General features: G+C 42.4%; 2 protein-coding genes across 2 annotated transcripts; both read left to right on the forward strand.

Moving 5' to 3' along the window:
- Window positions 1–907: 907 nt before the first annotated feature.
- Window positions 908–8,231, forward strand: aamp (angio-associated, migratory cell protein). Its single transcript, XM_034864150.1, has 11 exons — window positions 908–1,253; window positions 2,665–2,799; window positions 2,883–3,002; window positions 3,668–3,807; window positions 4,156–4,300; window positions 4,425–4,508; window positions 5,324–5,439; window positions 5,595–5,689; window positions 6,225–6,315; window positions 6,842–6,996; window positions 8,004–8,231. Exons 1-11 carry the CDS (start codon window positions 1,163–1,165, stop codon window positions 8,077–8,079), a joined length of 1,248 nt encoding a protein of 415 aa, XP_034720041.1. The 5' UTR covers window positions 908–1,162; the 3' UTR covers window positions 8,080–8,231.
- A 7,314-nt stretch (window positions 8,232–15,545) lies between these two features.
- gpbar1 (G protein-coupled bile acid receptor 1) lies at window positions 15,546–16,768 on the forward strand. Its single transcript, XM_034864154.1, has one exon. The coding sequence runs from the start codon at window positions 15,637–15,639 to the stop codon at window positions 16,663–16,665; it is 1,029 nt and encodes a 342-aa protein (XP_034720045.1). The 5' UTR covers window positions 15,546–15,636; the 3' UTR covers window positions 16,666–16,768.
- The last annotated feature ends 1,567 nt before the right edge of the window (window positions 16,769–18,335 follow it).

Raw genomic sequence — 18,335 nt, forward strand, 5'->3', positions numbered from 1 at the left:
TCCAAATAGGTTATGCAATGTTTTCTGAGCAGTATTTCACAGATACACATTGTATGGCAGAAACCACAGATATACAATCTACGTCATAAACCATAGATATACAGTCTATGGCAGTAACAATAGATATACAGTCTATGCCAGTAACCATAGGTATACAGTCTATGCCAGTAACCATAGATATACAAGTCCCCATGCGGACTAAAGTACGGAGTGTGGATTGGTGGCTGGAGCGATGCCAATTCAACTACTGGCACTGCCAGGTGCTCTTGAGCAAGGCCCCGTACCCCCCAACCCCTCAGGGCGCTGGTCCATGAATAGGTCCTGAGCAGGTGTGTGTGTGTGAGTGTATTTCAGGCCTATGTGTCAATACTAGCAAAGTGTACACAGAGAGTAAATTGTGATTTCCCCATGGGGGATCGATGACTAGTATAAATTATAAATTATTATGACAGAAACATAGATATGCAGTCTATAACTATAACCATATATATACAGTCTATTGCAGTGAGCATAGATGTACAGTCTATGGCAGTAACCATAGGCATACAGTCTATGGCAGTAACCATGGGCATACAATCTATTGCAGTGACCATAGATGTACAGTCTATGGCAGTAACCACAGGCATACAGTCTATGGCAGTAACCATACATTCTATGGCAGCAACCATACAGTCTATGGCAGTAACCATACAGTCTATGGCAGAAACCATACATTCTATGGCAGTAACCATACAGTCTATGGCAGTAACCATACAGTCTATGGCAGTAATCATACATTCTATGGCAGTAACCATAGAGATACAGTCTATGGCAGTAACCATAGAGGTGCATTCTATGGCAGTAACACCTATTATTTATTTTGCGCAGCAGCGCCAGCATGTGGCCCATAGAGGTAAATGACGTCTGACGTCATCATTGTGCGTCTCCTCAGTCACCGGAGCATGTGAGGAAAACATGGGGATGCAGTTCAGTTTGATATCTAACTAGTGTTTATTTCAATTCACAGCGCTGAATGCGACGTTTGTGTAGCGAGCGAAAGTGGGACTTATAACCGGGTTAAGGCTCGAAGTGAGGTAACGTTTGCCGGAAGTCCGTGTTTAGCGAGTTTAACTCTCACCCATGCTTTTCGGTGGTTTATACTAGCCTTTAGCCCGCTAACAGCATGGACAACACGCAGGAAAATGCGATTGAGCTCCACGAAGATGAGGAAATTGTTGAAGTCATCGACCTGAACGAGATGGAGCCTGGTCCAGGTTGGTTGATAACTGTCTACAACTGTGCTACTTCAACTAGTCACATTTGGGATCCATGTGTCAGGCTCGGTATTTGTTTTGGTCATTGTAATTAGTCTTAAAGAAGGTGCATGTCAAAGTGTTTCTGACCAAAACACTGAAGCTCAAGTTGCTCTCCGGATGCTGCTGCTATGTGGTTCAAGGTTCCAGTAAAGCTGGGCAATATATTGATATCGTGATATGAGACTATATATCGTCTTAGATTTGGAGATCGTTACATGGCATAAGTGGTGTCTTTTTTAACTACCTGCTACAAGGGGAAATTACAATTTTTTACACTCTTTCGTTATTGCACACATTACACACTGGCCTGAATTACACACACATGCTCAGGTGCTATACATGCACTAAATAGAGAGAGAGAGATGCTTTTCCTGCTTTTAAAGGCTGCATTACAGTAAAGTGATGTCATTTCCTGAACTTACCAGACTGTTGTAACTGTTCTACTATTTGCCTTTACCCACTTAGTCATTATATCCACATTAATGATGATTATTTATCAAAAATCTCGTTCTGTCAATATTTTGTCAAAGCACCAATAGTCAGCACTACGATATCGTTGCGGTATCGATATCGAGAAATATTGTGATATTTGATTTTCTCCATATCGCCCATCCCTAGGTTCCAGTTATCTTTATTACCCCTGGACGGCAATTTGGTTTACAGCCAGCAGTACATAAGACAACAAACACACCATAAAGATGACAAATAATACATATTATATACATATTAAGAACTTCATGCACATGACGACGCTGAAGCTGGCTTCCAATTTTGGGACATTTAGGGAAAAGTGTGTTTTTAAGAATTGTTAGCCTCTCTGTTGATAATTTAGTCCAGATTTCACAATTCTAGGTCTATGGTTCTGGATCTGGACCTGGTCCAATTGTGGTCTAAATTTGAAGAGAAAAATAGTGAAATCTTCCTTTTTATTGCATTTTCACCAGTAGAGTTCAAGTTTTCACATATCTAAAAACTGTGTTTTATAAGACTCTTCACCCTCTCTGGGATCATTTAGTCCAGATTTGATAAGTCTGGGTATAGTGGACCATGTTCAAAGTTGTCATCATGTGAAAAGAATCAGTAATAATCCTACTTTATTGCATTCTCATAAAGACAATAAAGCTTTCCCAAATCTAAGATTGTGTTTCAGACAAAATGAATTCTTAACATAATGACTAACATGCTTTCAATACATTAATTTTCTAAATTTGTACTGTACAGTGCTAGATTTCTTTACCTTCTTCTAAAAGATCTACTAAATTACACAGCAAATTACATTTCTGACAGTTTAGAGGCTCTGGATTTGTTGTGGCACTTTCCAGATACTAGTCACCACGTCCTGTCTTAACTTTCTTTCTCTCTCACTAAGATGATTTGGCCGATGACATGGAGGACGTTGACTTCGAAGACGCGGGGAACGCAGATGACGACGAGGGCTGGGAGACCGAGGACGAGATGGAAGCGGAGCAGGATGACAGCGAGCTCACCTTCTCCAAACACACAGGTTGCATCTCGCCTTGGGTTCACGCTCTGGTGATCAGGCCGATTCAGTCTCTAACTCAGTCTCTAATCCCTTCTCCTGTCCAGGCTCAGTGTTTTGCGTGAATCTGGATCCTGCCACAAACAGCATGGCTGTAACAGGAGGAGAGGATGACAAGGCTTACGTTTGGAGGGTGAGCGATGGAGAGGTTCTGTTGGAGTGCACAGGTGAGAGTTAAAGGGATAGTTTAGATTTTTTGGGGGACTTTGGGTTTTATGAACGACTTAACCATAGTCAGTGTATTACGGTATAGTAGATGTCAGTCAGCACGTCCCCAGTTTGGAGAAGAAGGCCGAAGCTAATCGATGTACTGCTATAAACGGGTGAAAAACATATTAAATGGCCCATTAAGTGAATCACTATTTCTGTGTATGAATATTTTCAGTCCTTTTTTGACGGGGGAACTGAAGTTGTTAAATACATCTATGCTCTCTTCGAAGCCACCAGACTCCTTTGACAAAAACAGTATTTCTACGTCACAGAATACAGGAATTGCTGGTCGATCGGTTAGTTTGTTTGTGTTATTGTGTGACTTTTGTGTTTAAGAGGGTTAGTGCGGATTCGTGAAAGTCACAAAATTACACAAACAAATTACCCAATCAAGGCAGCGGTACACCAGCAACTCCCGTATTTTGGAGGTAGAAATACAGTTTTTGTCAAAGGAGTCTGGCGGCTTTGAAGAGAGCATACGTGTGTTAAACAACTTCAAAAAAATAGGGCTGCGTTCACACCGAGCATGTTTGAATCCTTTTAGTTTCCACGTTTGGTGGTCGCACTTCTGTAGTGGTGACCGAAGACTACAAAAGCGATTCATTCCCTTCTTTTTCCACAGGTCACAAAGACTCTGTGACGTGCGCTTTGTTCAGCCACGACTCCTCCATGGTAGCTACGGGGGACATGAGCGGCATGATTAAAGTGTGGAAAGTAGAAACCAAAGAGGAGATCTGGTCCTTTGAAGTGGGAGATCTGGAGGTAAGGGCTTCCTTGCAGAGCCTGGACGTGCGTCTGTTTAGCTCGTGCATCTGTAAGCACTTGTGCAACGTCTTTAATGGGGCTGAAGGAATTTATGAGGAAATCAGTCGGGATGACCGCTCAGGCTGAGAATTTGTGGTCTTGTGGAGGAACCGAAGGATCAAGACATTCTCCCCTCCCTCGACCGCGACTGCTGAGTTGCTCTTTTACAAGGCACGCAGCCCATGATAATCACAAGATCTGCTCACTGGCCACCAGTCGCAAAACTGCAGTGGGATTTAGAGGGAAATAATCTGCGCGGCGAAGCAGCTGTTAACCTGTGGTTGTCTGCCCCGCTTCCTCCCTCAGTGGTTGGAGTGGCATCCCTGCGCTCCGGTGCTGCTGGCGGGAACAGACGACGGCAACGTGTGGATGTGGAAGATCCCTTCAGGAGACTGTAAAACCTTCCAGAGCTCGGCATGCCAGGCCACCAGCGGCAAAGTCCTCCCCGATGGTGAGAGACGGGGAAACCAGACCCGATGTCACTCACCAAAAAATAATGTGGAGTCTGAGTCCTCAAAAGTCAAAACTGAATCGTGTATTTTTTATTTGATTTTTTTTTCTTCATTTTTGTCCAGGTAAACGGGCCGTGGTGGGTTACGAGGACGGCACAGTACGCGTGTGGGATTTAAAGCAGGGAAACGCCATCCACGTCATTAAAGGTGAGTCTAGCAGCTCTCAAAAAGAACTACTACAGACTACTATTTTTGTGACTGTTATTGCCACTCTTCATTTTAACCCCAACCGGTCTTTAGACACCGCCTACCAAGAGCCTGGGTCTGGGTGGGGGTCTGGGTCTGTCCCAGGTTTCTGCCTAAAAGGCAGTTTTTCCTCGCCATTGTCGCACTGTTGCTTGCTCTGGAGGGAACTACTAGAACTGTTGGGTCCTTGTAAATTCCGCAGTATGGCCTAGACCTACTCTAACTGTAAAGTGTCTTGAGATAACGCTTGTTATGAATTGAAAACCCTAAATTTGAATTGAATTGTATTCACATGTAGCTTCATCATGCTGTTAACGTTCATATTTTGGTGGCCTATAATGTGCAGACATCAACAACCACATCGATAGGAGCTTGGTAAAAGATCACACAAGACGTGGAGAAGAATCGAGGAGAGACAAGCAGGAGATGTTTATTTTTCAAGTGTATGAGAGGAACATTTCATGTGACTCTGCTGCTCCTGCCAAATGGGATTGTAGAACATAATAATTATAAGTATTTAATAGATAAGTTATAATAAGTAAGAGAAACTATAAAAGGATCAGGCATTAATAATCAAATAGCCTAATCAAACAGACAAGAGCAGCAAACATCAACTCAGTGTAGACTAGATGTATAAGACTCTGTCTGTCCTTTGATGGGGAATCCCAGTCATAAGCACTGATGTTAAAATGCTGATCTACATAGCAGACAGTCATCAGTTTTTGGGGGGTGCATTTTTGCTAATCAAAAAATCTGGGTCTCGTCTCGTTCAACAGGTCAGGACGGACACAAGGGGGCGCTGACCTGCCTCGCCTGCAACAAGGACGGCTCCCTGGTGCTGACCGGCTCGGTGGACGGCTGCGCCAAGCTCATCAACACCGCCACGGGCAAGGTGGGTGTCAGGGTTAGGGTTCACGACACCCGAGTTAAGATGGAGAAGAACGTCGCCATTGCTAATGAAGCACAATGCCAACTCAGAAACCTGATCCTGTCGGGTTCCTCATCAGCTCCCAATCTCTGCGTTGGGGTTTTTGTCCGTGCGTACAGGTGGTCGGGGTGTTCTCCGTGGAGGGCGGCAAAGCCAAAGGGTCACCAGACAAGGAAGAGTCCAACTCTGTGGAGTCTGTGGGATTCTGCAACATGTGAGTTGGAAAGCATTTCCAGCATCTGCGTCTGAGTTTATACTCGCATCTCATTTTTTTTGTCTGTGAGTTTGGATAAGATGAAGAAGCAGGGAGTTCATACTTGAGGAGGACAGTGGTCCTTTTATGGGCCACAGTGACGTGGAGGGCTGAGAAAAAAAGATCTGAATTCAAGCGGACCCTCTCCTTGTTTAGACGATTGTTTAATACAGTTTTTTTATGAGATGTGAGTAAAAGGAGTCAAGGCACTCTGGAGACGACAACCCCCTTTAAGGAATCTTCACAAAAAACACAGCCGAGATATGAGAGATCGCACAATGTGTGTGTTCAGGTGGAGAGTACAATCCTAGTGGCCGACTTTAAATTAAAAAAGCTCAAATGCTTAGAACATAAATACATGTCGATGACTGGAGATAAAGTGGACATTAAACTGCAGAAAATCCCCAAAGTGTCCACACCTGCATTTATTTTTTTTAATTTTTTTATAGCTCTCCTGCAGTTTCTGAAAAGGTGTCTTCTTTCTTGTCCTTTCCAGCCTGCCGCTCGTAGCTCTGGCGTATCTGGACGGGACTCTGGCCATATACGACCTCTCCACACAGGTCCTGAGGCACAGGTGCCAACATGAGGTAACAAGCCATTCCCCATGACGCCATGACTCTGTGTACTCTAAGTGTCTTGTCTAGCTTCGCCGCGGCTAGTCCACACAGCATTCTGGGATGGGAGAAAAACGTGCTCTGGTTTATCGGCATTTCTTTAGACCAATCCCACGTTTCAAGTGTACTGTCATGTACAAAGTACAGAGAGAAATCAATCACATGTGTTTTGCCCTGGCCCTCTGTTCTCATAAAATCTATGAATATAATTTAAATAAAATGTAACATTTCCTGAATAAGTGGTACAATCTCTAATATGTTGTAGCAGCCTAAAAACTATCGCTGCCACCACAGAAAACAGAGAAAACATTATAAGATAAAATAAGTGAACTAAGTGCTGCTGTTCATTAGTCTCACTGCCTGAGGGTAAAAGCGGAAGAATTTGACTTCTCGTGTGCAGACAATGTCTTCACATATACATCCATATAACCAGTGTTAAAGTTGTTTTAAGGTCAGAAATGACACCTGTTCACAGCCGTTCCTCTCTGTGCCCCACCAGGCCGGCATCGTTCACCTGCAGTGGGAGGAGTCTTCTTCGGTGGTGTCCACCTGCTGCTTAGACGGAGCGCTGCGGTTATGGGACGCTCGTTCCGGCGGCATAGTGTGCGAGTACCGAGGCCACACGGCAGAGATCCTCAACTTCACCATCAACAGGTACCGCTTCGCTGGGTCATCATTTCCACGGGAGACACTGTCGCACTCAAGAATATTCTCGGGTGTAAATACAGGGGCTTGATGAAGTTTACACACCCAGGCGAAAGTTGATTTAAAAAAAGGAATACAAATAAAAATAAAAAATATAAAAATTGATCTTAATGCAAATGCCTTAATTAAACAAAATTAGGAAAATCCAAACTTTTGAGGACACCAATGTTCTTTGTGATTGAATAATGTATCGTAAATAAATAAATGTTCTTCCTTTAAAAATACAGGGGGCATAAGTATACACACCCCTATGTTAAATTCCCACAGATGCCGGCAGATTTGTATTAAAGGCCAGTTATTTCTTGGATCAGGATACTATGGATCCTGATAAAGTTCCCTTGGCATTTGGAATTAAATAACCCCCCCCCATATCATCACATAACCATACCTAGAGATAGGCATGGTGTTACTCCAGTTAGCTTAATGGCTGGTTTGATTTGCATTGTGAGATGATCTTGTTGAAGGTTTTGTAGAGGGGGGGGGGGGGGGGGGGGTGCAATTTTAATTCCAAAGGCTAAGAGAACTTTATCAGGATGCAAAGTATCCTGATCCATGTAATAACTGGCCTTTAAAAATAGAAATGTGCCTGTCTCTATGGGAATTTAACATAGGGGGGTGTATACTCAGGCCCACTGTATTTTAAGGAAGATCATTTATTTATTAACACCTTTTCTTTGTGAATGAATAATTTAATTCATTCACAAAGAAAATCGATTTCCTTTAAAAGGCTGTTTTTTCCTAACTTTTTTAAATTAAGGCATTAAGATACATTTCCAAAAGATGTTTTTTTTATTCCTCTTTTTAATCAACTTTAGCATGGGTGTGTAAACGTATTTAAGCCACTGTTTCTGTATATTGAGGTATTTGGTGCATCATTGTGACAGTTTTTAAATTGTTTCCTCAATCACTAAATGATGTCGATGTTTCTCTCTCGTCTTTGTCCATCTGTCCTCCAGGGAAGCGTCTCTCGCAGTGACCGCTTCAGGAGACCACCAGGCCAAAGTCTTCTGCCTCCAAAGACCCGATCGGTAAAGAGAGCAGGAAGAAAGGAGATGGGAAGAAGAGTGGGGGAAATGTTTCAAGAGAAATAGCGGCGACGTTTCATGATCAGACTTTTTGATTTCTAACACCAGAGAACATGTGTCCCTTCTCTTCAGGATTTTAGAAAGTATGGTCTCGCCAACACTTCAGTTGGGCTTAATTGGCAGATGTTTCACGAGATAATTCAACCACTGAGCACAAACATGAGTTTTTGGTCTTGTCTACACAGCAGTTTCAAATCTGAAAACATCTGGTCATCACTCTTTTGCTTGTTCCAGAATCGGAGAGACTAAACAGTTAGGAAAAGAGTCAAAGTGTGATGAATTACAGCGTCTTCTGCCTTCAACATCCCTTTTAACATTCTATCAAAATGTATTTAGAGACAAAACACAAGACAACATAGATTCATTTCTTTTGATCTAAATGCCAGTTTTTTTATTTGTTGAAGGTCCTAGTTTACCCCCTGAGTGCGTGTGTGTGTGTGTGTGGTCTTCAGCTCTCACACATTGTTCAGTCAGGAATCATCTTGCAGGTTTTTGATGTGAACTCCAGTGTAAATACAACATAATAAATAATATACTTTCTTCTGGGTAACCATTAAAGTTTGCTTTTGACTTAGGACTCTGTCATCAGTGACTAATACATCATCTCTTAAAACATCTGCATCTGAGAAAATAAGTTTATTCTTTTTTTATTCTTTATTTTTTTATCCGTCCGTTTGAATAAGATGAAGAAGCAGTGAGTTCATACTTTACGACGGCTGGTCTTTTTGTGGTCAGTGACGTGGAGGGCTGAGAAAAAAAATCTGAATTCAAGTGGACTCTTTCCTTGTTTAGACGATCGTTTAATACAGTTTTTAACGAGATGCGAGTGAAAGCAGTCGTGGCACTCTGACCTTTAAGGAATTTTCCAAAAAAACCCACAGCCGAGATATGAGAGATAGCACAATGTGCATGTTAAGGTGGAGAGTGCAGTCCTAGTGGCTGACTTTAAATTAAAAAGCTCAAATGCTTAGAATCTTGCCTTTGATACCAAATTTAGATCTGTATCATTCAACAGATGGGGTCATATTAAGCCCATTGGGACCAGTTCTTGGGTTCTCTCGCCCCTCCCTCCTCCTGTCGCTTCCTGCAGGAGAGGAGCTGTGGTTGGAACCACCTGCAGTCTCCATCTTCCTGCTCAACACCCTCTGCTACAATTCTCCATGTCTATTTCTGTGTGTCTGTCTCTTTCTCTCTTTCTCCCCCAACCGGTCAAGGCAGATGTCTCCCCCCCCCCCCCCCCCCCCCCTGAGATTTCTGCCTCTTAAAGGAAGTTTTTCCTTGCCTCTGTGGCCTAGTGCTTGCTCTTGGTGGGAACTGTAGGGTTTCTGTAAATAAGATCCCAGAGTAGGGTCTAGACCTGCTTTTTATGAAAAGCGCAATGAGTTGCATAACTGTTGTTGTGATTTAGCGCAATATAAATAAAATTGAATTGAAAATTGAATTGAAGTACCACACAGGTCCTATCAAGAGCTGTACTAAGTCAGTACCACATAGAGTATATTCTCCTGTCTCCGATTCTTGAAACAAAAGAAGGTCTGACTGCCACCAAATCCACCCTTGGGACTCAACCAACCAGAAACATGGGGGTAACCCTCACGCTCACCCAATAGGCCGTGCACCCCCCATGTAGGCTGAGTCCTTGGCGGCGGCCGGGGTTCCAATCCAATGTGAGACCATTTGCTGCACGTCATCCCTTTTCTGCCTACCCCATGTCCTCTCTATCTAAACTATCTAATAGAAATGGAAAGAAAAACCCGGAAAATGTATTTAAAAAACAACAACAACCAGAACACACTTTTAGAAAATCATGTTAAGAAAACAATTTGATCCGTGGTTTACGGTCAGACTCCGTGGTACATGTGATTTATTTCCTTCATGGTATTAAACCTAAAAAAAACAAGATGTCATGTATGTGTATGAATATATGGAGCCCCCGAAAAACTATTAGTAAAACATTGAATGATTAAATGATTAAATATGAGCCAAGACAAAAAGCAAAAATTACGCTTTTTATGAAACAAGATGTATATTTGAATGCAAAAAAGAGCAATCCCGACACTTTATTGCCCCGATCTGAATGTCCTACAATCCGGAAATACATTATCTACCCAGCTACCACTCCACTTGTTGCTATGTCAATACTGTAACAAAGGCCAAGCTGCTTCTCACATCAGCATATGAGCCAGTTAAATGAAATGGTCCCAACATTATTGCACTTTAGTTCCCTTTAGTTCCACGCAAAACGTGGTTGCTGCGACCTATTTTGCACTCCCTTGAATGAATGGATACACTGTATACTTCAGTAGTAGTCAGTGCTTTGACTGGTTACCCACACCCTGATCAGACTTAACAGAAAGGAAACTTCTAATAGCTTCCGAACACCAATGCTTCACTCCTCCACTCACAAAGTATTTAAAAAGTCTTGTTTCAAGGCCAAAACCTGCTCTGTCCCTCTAACTCCATTGTTCTCTTGTTATTTTTTCTCCCCTCCTCTCGGCTCTCGGTCACAATGAGGAAAAACAACCGTCAGTCGGTATATCCTGTGCACAAGTGCCTCTTCCTTGTACCTGGGTCTTCGGCCGTCATCGTACGGGTCCACATGTGCACGTGTGTCCGTGCATAAGTCACCCGGACAGGCAGGCAGTAAAACACTTGCACGCACAAGCATGTTTGTGTAATTCATGAAAATCTGTGCTGTAGTTAGAATAAACAAAATAAATGAATGCCATGTTTATTTCCTAATTGATAACATGTTTTTTTTTTATCATATGTAATTCTGCTAAATATATAAATAAGTTGCACGAATCTCATCCAACTGTGATTCTGCAGTATTGTACTGTATACACAGCTGGGATGGAGCTCAACAAGCAATCAGGGGGAAATAACACCTGTCAAGTGTGGCGTTCACTGGCAGCAGGATATTTTTCTCATTTGTCACAGCAGTGTGTTTGGCCTCAAAGGTCAGCCCGCGAAAGGACAAAGGATTATCACCTGTAGACCTCGACTTGGCCAAGGAATCATCCACTAAACTGCCGCTCATGTTCTTTGACAAATGACAAAACAAATCTATTAAGCAGAGAGAGATAAACAAGGTAAACATGACGAAACCATTGAAAACAAATCTGTTTCCCAAAAACTGACTCAGGAAAAAAAAACGTTATAGCATTTGCTCAGATCAGGACAGTAACCGATTAAAAAATATTGTTAATAAAGGATTCAGATGGTCCTATAAGTGACATATTGTTGGTAATAATAATGCATACTTTCTTAATCCTACAAGGGGAAATTACAGTGTTTTCACTCTGAAATACACAAGTACTCAATACCTATACATGCACTAAATGGAGAGATGTCAGAGTGAGGGGGGGGGGGGCTGCCCATGGAAAGGCACCACAAGTAGTCGGGGGTTCGGCCTGGCTCAAGAGCACCTTGGCAGCGCCCAGGAACTTCTCCAGCTACCAGTCCACCACCGTACTTTGGTCTGTATGGGGACTTGAACCGGCGACCTTCCGATTCCCAACACAACTCCCAACACAAAATCTTGTTAATAAGGGATTCATGTGTCATGTGATATTTGTGTTTAACTTGTGTCTTTCAGCTCAGTTCCTGGCCTGTTTGGGGGAAGACATAAAGCTGCAAGTGTCAATTTAGGAGAAACCAGTAAAACTGAAACGTCTGTTGAAATGGAAAACCTGGAAGACGTTAGGAATAGGAAAGTGTAAGCAGTGAAAGCAGATTTTTGTCTCACTATAAGCAAATTCCTATAAAAAAAAAGAAAAAGAAAAAAAAGAAAAGCCACCTATTTGAGTTCCAGGACACTTCCTGTGTCTTCTGGAGCAAGGAAGTGGTGTCATTTGGCTAAAATGAGCTAGCATGACTTTGATCTCCTTTGCCGACTGTAGACCTTAAACTAATCACATCACATTCCATTTTCCAACTGTGTATGAATAAATAAATATTAGATCCCTAACATACTGGGAAAAAGCACCTAATGTTCTTGGAAAGCCGAGATGCTCCATCTTCTCCTTTGTAATGTGAGGATGTTGTGGTTTCATGTCCGCCTTGTCCTCCCTGCGTAGTGTCCTTCCAGACACTCCCAGGCTCTGGAACATTTCTGTTTAAAATCATTATCGTCCATCTCGACCAACACCGGGTCTGCTCCAGATATCTGGGAAGGAGTCGTCCCTGTTTGGCTTTCCATCCAGCGCTGTGTTTAAATGGGAGATTTGCGTGACATCTGTTATTATGTCAGATACACACACTGTTGTATGGATATGTTTGAGTCGGTCCAGGGCCAGAAAACAAAGCAAATATATCCAAGCATTTGTTTGAACCTACTTATGTCATGGCTGTAACTGACAGCTTTACACAACATGTCGGCTACCTTGACAGAATGAGTGCTTCTAAAACAGAAGAAGGAAGAAAAACAACTGCTTGGCTTTCATTGGGTGAAATAAAAAATGCAATCATGCGCTTATGGTATATCTAAAACCACCAGGATTTATTAATCAAATAGTTTGGAGAAATGATTACGCTTATACTTTTTCTTGCTGAGAGAGTTCATGTTAGCTTACTTCTAGTCAAACAACAACAACTCCAAAAACCCACTTTGTTGGTTTTACATTTCTGTTTGTATGTGAATTAAACAAATTAGATAAAATGTGGTAATTAATGAGCATTAGAGGCTACGTTTAGCTATGGAATAACAGGCTAGCTGTTTCTTTGTGCGTCCAGTCTTAGCTAAGCTAACTGCCGCCTGGCTCCAATTAGCTAGCTAGCATACATATTACTATGCTACACTTCTCATTATTGCTATTGCTCCTTATGAGGTCATAAGGGGAAGGTTACCTTCCCTTTCTCTGCTTTGCCCGCCCAGATAATTCGGCCCACCCATGATGGAGAGAGACATCATGGCTTTCAAACGAGCAAAGTGGCAGTTGTTCAAGAGACTCGGAAAATGACACATAATAATTTATACTCTTTATTGATACCCTATGGGAAAATTATAATTATACTAATATTAGTAAAGCTGTGGGACTGGCTCTAGTGGCTGTGATTCTGCACCAAGGCTGAATTTTGGGAAAGAGACTTCAGATTCAGTATTAGGGGACCACTAAGGTCTATATAAAAGACTTCAGATACAGTTTTAGGGGACCAATAAGGTCTATATAAAGAGACTTCAGATACAGTATTAGGGACCACTAAGGTCTATATAAAAGAGACTTCAGATACAGTATTAGGGGACCAATAAGGTCTATATAAAAGAGACTTCAGATACAGTTTTAGGGGACCCCTAAGGTCTATTTAAAAGCATCCAAAGACCAACATGTCATGGGACCTTTAAATATATTGCCAAATATATATATATATATATATATATATATATATATATTCAAGGGCATGTGTGTATGTATGTGATTAAATGGTATTATATTGCTGTAATTCCTCATTTATTTCTACTAGTAGACATTCATATATCGTGACCATTTATTTATTTATTCATGGTTTGTTATATTCTGTTTCCCGTGTCACTTGTGGGCCCAAAATCATTTCACTGATGCTAAAATAATGACAAATCAAAAGATCAGATCCCCCCCACTTTCTAAAAACTCTGATTCCGGTCCACATGTCTAAAGAAAGCAATGTTTGTACAGCTTCTAAATGTTCTGAAAAACCATATTATTTGTCACCCGAGAAAGCGAAAAAAAAGAAAAGGCTAAAAAGTAAACTTCTTGGAGGACGCAGAGACTTTCAGTCATCCTCTTGGCTTGTAAATGTGTAACAAAGGAGAAAATATAAACAGTTGGATGTATTTCCACTTCATATGTCCATCCCTTGATTCTCTAACTGAGTTTCAGTTGAAGATCCTAAATATCTGTTGCAGGCGTGTCTGGGGGGGCCTTTATGGAGGGTGTGAAACCAAACCAAAGCCTACTGACGTGACTCAGGCATGTTCTTATCATTTTGAGGCTGCAGTGATAACAGCGCTCCACCCTCCTTCCATTCATGGGCAGACCTGGGTTGCGATGAACAAACGCTGGTGGATGAAAGAGGCTTCCAAAAAACAAGTTAGTAGGTGAAGTGTAAGTGGACACTACAGCTTCATCTTCAGCGTGACCTGCGACCCCCATCAGGAAAATACAGATATACACAGAGAACTGCCACCGCCTCCTCCCTTCTCCTCCTTCAGTGTGCATTTCCCCTTTAAAGTATGACCAGTCCTGGCTGCTCGCGCTGTCTCCCTTGCAGTGAGGGGCGAGGCTGCTGTGGCTGACTTGAAAAGGATTTTAAAGGATAAAGAAGACAATCCTGTGAGTTATGGTGCGTATGAATGTGACATGCAGGGGAACAGGCTCCAAGTTATTGAATTGAATGCATACATGATTGGATTGATCGTCCCTAAAAGGTAAATGTCTTGTTTTTTTGTTTCAAAAAGTGTATGTGTGTCTGGTGATATGTTTGTGGTGATATGTTATATTACATCTACATTACATGGGTTGCAGGACATAACCAGGCAGAAAAAATACAATGCAACTGAACTGCATTAAAGCAGTAATGTTGAAAAAAACTTCATCTTGTACAACCCCTATAAAGGCAGTATTTGTTGAAACTGCAACAGGACTTTGCTAATATAAAATTCCCTATATTGAGCAAATTGTACGTAATGTATGTGGACATTGGAAATACTGGCATGTTGCAATATGTATATGTGAGATCATCATCATATACAGTGTTGGCTTTTGCACATAAAGGATTATTGCACATTGCAAACACTACTAATGGACATAAAGTGTAATCATAAACGCATGTGGACATGTAGAACCATGAATGAGTAGTACATTGCAGTACAAAGCAGAGTGTAACTCCAGAGTCCTAGCTGGTGAATAATTGAATTTCAGGGGCCTCATGTCCATTTACATGCCCTCTAACAAAGGGTTAACTAAGGTGATGCATGGTAGAAGTGGGTAAAAACACAAACGTGCTCCCTTTATTTCAATAAGGAGGGTTCCTGCTTTTTAATTCCTAATGATAGTCAAGTAAAACAATGATGTTAAACTGTAAGATTGTAGAGTTCATCATTTTGAAGAGGTTTCTATAACTGTATCTTCCTGAGTAGTCGAAGTATTACCCGTTCAGAGCCTCACCGTTTTATCTTTCTCCTCTCTTTCTGGTTTGGTGCTACAATCCATCTCTGAAAATCCACTTTGCTTAACAGCCTGCTGCATTTTCTAATAAATCTCATTTTTCATCTCCGCTCAAATTGCATTCCCTCTGCAAGCTTCTCCGAGCCTGTTTATGCTTGTTGAGTAATGACAACAAACTAGATGTTTACACGAAAGGTTAACAAAAAGCTTGTGCTCATAAATCTAATTCTAACCATTACTCACACACAGTTGAGCTTTTGTGGCCACTTTAACAAGGCTTCTCCTCCCCTGTAGGGTGGCTGTACCTTGATGGGAGCGGAGCCGGGCTGCAAAGGGGAGGAAGTCTGCAGATTACACACATGATGGACTGGAACGACTCACATGCTCTGCTCTCCGGGGAGCAGCTCATCTTTGCCATCACCATACCGCTGTCGACCTCCATCATCTTGGCCAACCTGGTCATCATCTTGGGCATCGCCCGGAACCGCCAGCTCCACAACACAACCAACTACTTCTTCCTCAGCCTGTTAGTGGCAGATCTGTGCACCGGCGTGGCGCTGCCTTTCATCCCGTTAATGGGCCTGAACCGGGCGTTGAGTTCCAGTTCCTGCCTGGTGGCTCACGTTTTCCCGAACTTCCTCTTCCTGGCGTTCCTTTTCAACCTGGTGATGGTCCACTATGAGCGCTACATTTGCATCGTCGACCCCCTGTGTTACAAGAACCTGTGGATGCATCGCAGCTTTCCTCTGGCGTTGCTCGTGGTTTGGGCTCCACCACTTCTGTACGCATCCCTACCTGCTCTTGGTTGGAATAACTGGACAGGGCCAGATTGGAACGGATGTTGTGCGAGTAGCCCGAACATAACGCTTCTTCCAAACTGTTCGACTAACAAAACCATGTGCTGCTCGTACAGGCGAGTGTTCCCCAACGCTTTCATCTACTTGGAGGTGTACGGGCTCGTCTTACCTGCTATTCTCACCATCGCTGGCATGGTCGGCCACGTTTTATGGATCACCCGAGGCCAGCTGAAAGACATTTGTCGCCTTCACCGTTCAGTGGAAAGGGGAAGTCAGGCCTCGGAACGAGAGCAGAGGCTGAACATGCGGTACACTCGCTGCCTGGTGGCGGTGTCGCTGACCTTTCTCGCATGCTGGGTGCCCTACCTCATTTACATGCACGCCTGCATAGCGTTCTTGATCAGCGACACCAAGAGGAGCTCCACTACTCAAATTGTGCTGTCATGCACTGGCATTGGAAGCATGGCGGTGGTGCCGCTGGTGCTCGGCCTGGCTAACAGGCAGTATACGGAACCGGCGTTCAAACTTCTCCAGAAACTCCGAGACAGGTGGAGGCGAAGGACGCGGGGATCAGAGGAGGTGGCAGTCTGAGAACGACACTGACGAAAGTTTATGAAGGTTAATCTGGAAGAAATTGCGCTGCTCAGTTTGATGGCCACAGTGTGAGCATCAAGGCCATTGCATTGATGCTTTCACAATTTATTTATCAATGTTACTTATAAAAAGTTCACCTGTTGTTTTACACTGTCTTGCAATGATCCCATCTGTGTGTAGCTTCCCATTTTACAATATTACTGCATCAGGAGATGAGGAGATGTAACGGAAAAATGAATGGAAGTTAGTAAGCATTTTTGTCAGGACAACAATAAAACCAACCATCGTCTTAAACAAGCATCTTTTGTCCTATTATCAGTGTGCTAACTTGCTCACAATGCCGACATGCTGATATTTTGCTTGGATAATAATACCTATAATGTTAATTGTCATTTTGAGAACATTACTGTACATCACTTTAAATATAGCTCAAAGACACACCGTATATCCTCACTTGTCTTTGCGCTGTCTCCTCTGGATGTCTTAGTAGATTGCCCCCCATCTGTCCCCCCCCCCCCCTCAAATGGTTCCTCCCACTTCCCTCACTATGCAGCAACATGCAGGAAAGAACCGTGACGTGAAAACTATGTGTGCATGTTAGTTTCTTCCATATTTAGATACACTGTTACAGGAAGGTTAAATACTATAAAAGCAGGCTTCAGAGAAACATCTGCTGCTTCCAAATAATTGTATTTGGAGACTAAAAGGTACATTTGTTGTAAACTTCCACTCAAGGGAAATGAGATTTTTATTTGAGACTTGATTAAACACAGAATATATGTTATCAGAAATCAGAATGTTTTATTGACCCCCCTTGGGGAAATTGTGAAGTTGCAGTTGATCCCAGTCAGATTTAAGGTAAAAAAAAAAAGTGTATGAAGGAACATGGCTAACATGCAAGAAATATGAGAAGAAGTAAAGTAAAAGTATGTTAAGAAGATGTTACTACAACAAATGCTATGGGAGTGATACAGTGTGAACGGAAGCAGCAGTGAGGCTGTGATAATGTCAGAAATGCTATTTGTCTCCCCCAAACAAAGTGTGGTTACAACTGTGTGCATATGAGGGTGGAAACGAGACCAGCTGATTTGAAGAAGGAGACTTCAATTAAATCAAAGAGCAAACAAGGTTTGAACAGTTGTGGGACATTAGGAGCGATGAGATATCACCATGGGGTCAGGGTACACTGGGTGTCTGCAGTCCTTTGTATGGGTTGCTTTGCTGAGTTATGTTCTAGCATGTGTGCCACATTGGGAAATCGCTTACGTGTATCCATAAGACCGGGGAGAATCAGGACAGGAGGAGGAGGAAAGAAAAAAATGAAGACAGGATGAGACTGTCGGACTCCAGCTCCCAATGACTGACTGCTACCTTGGAAACCATGTGGAAAGCATCTGACAAACAAACACACTGTACCTAAACCGTGCCTGCATTCGTTACATTTATATATTTTCTTTCTTTCTGAGGGTGAAATGACAAGATTGATTTAACTCTCATACATCTACATCAGCCTGAAAACGGAGGGCAACTGCTATCGGGGTCCAAATGTAACAAAATCTGCTTGTGTGAAATTTTTTTATTTTGCTAAAGATATACGGTGTTAATTAGACCGTTTCATAGAGTAGGGGTCTTCAACGTTTTTTTAAACCAACTGAAAGACAGACGGA

Source organism: Etheostoma cragini, chromosome 24 (assembly GCF_013103735.1).
Source record: "Etheostoma cragini isolate CJK2018 chromosome 24, CSU_Ecrag_1.0, whole genome shotgun sequence".
Taxonomy (NCBI): domain Eukaryota; kingdom Metazoa; phylum Chordata; class Actinopteri; order Perciformes; family Percidae; genus Etheostoma; species Etheostoma cragini.

Bases quoted from the DNA above. Each gene is read 5' to 3' on its own strand.
- gpbar1 (XM_034864154.1), top strand. From the start codon at position 15,637: ATGATGGACTGGAACGACTCACATGCTCTGCTCTCCGGGGAGCAGCTC.
- aamp (XM_034864150.1), top strand. From the start codon at position 1,163: ATGGACAACACGCAGGAAAATGCGATTGAGCTCCACGAAGATGAGGAA. The intron at 1,254-2,664 runs GTTGGTTGATAA...TCTCTCACTAAG, and splicing joins CGAGATGGAGCCTGGTCCAG to ATGATTTGGCCGATGACATG. The intron at 3,808-4,155 runs GTAAGGGCTTCC...TTCCTCCCTCAG, and splicing joins TTGAAGTGGGAGATCTGGAG to TGGTTGGAGTGGCATCCCTG.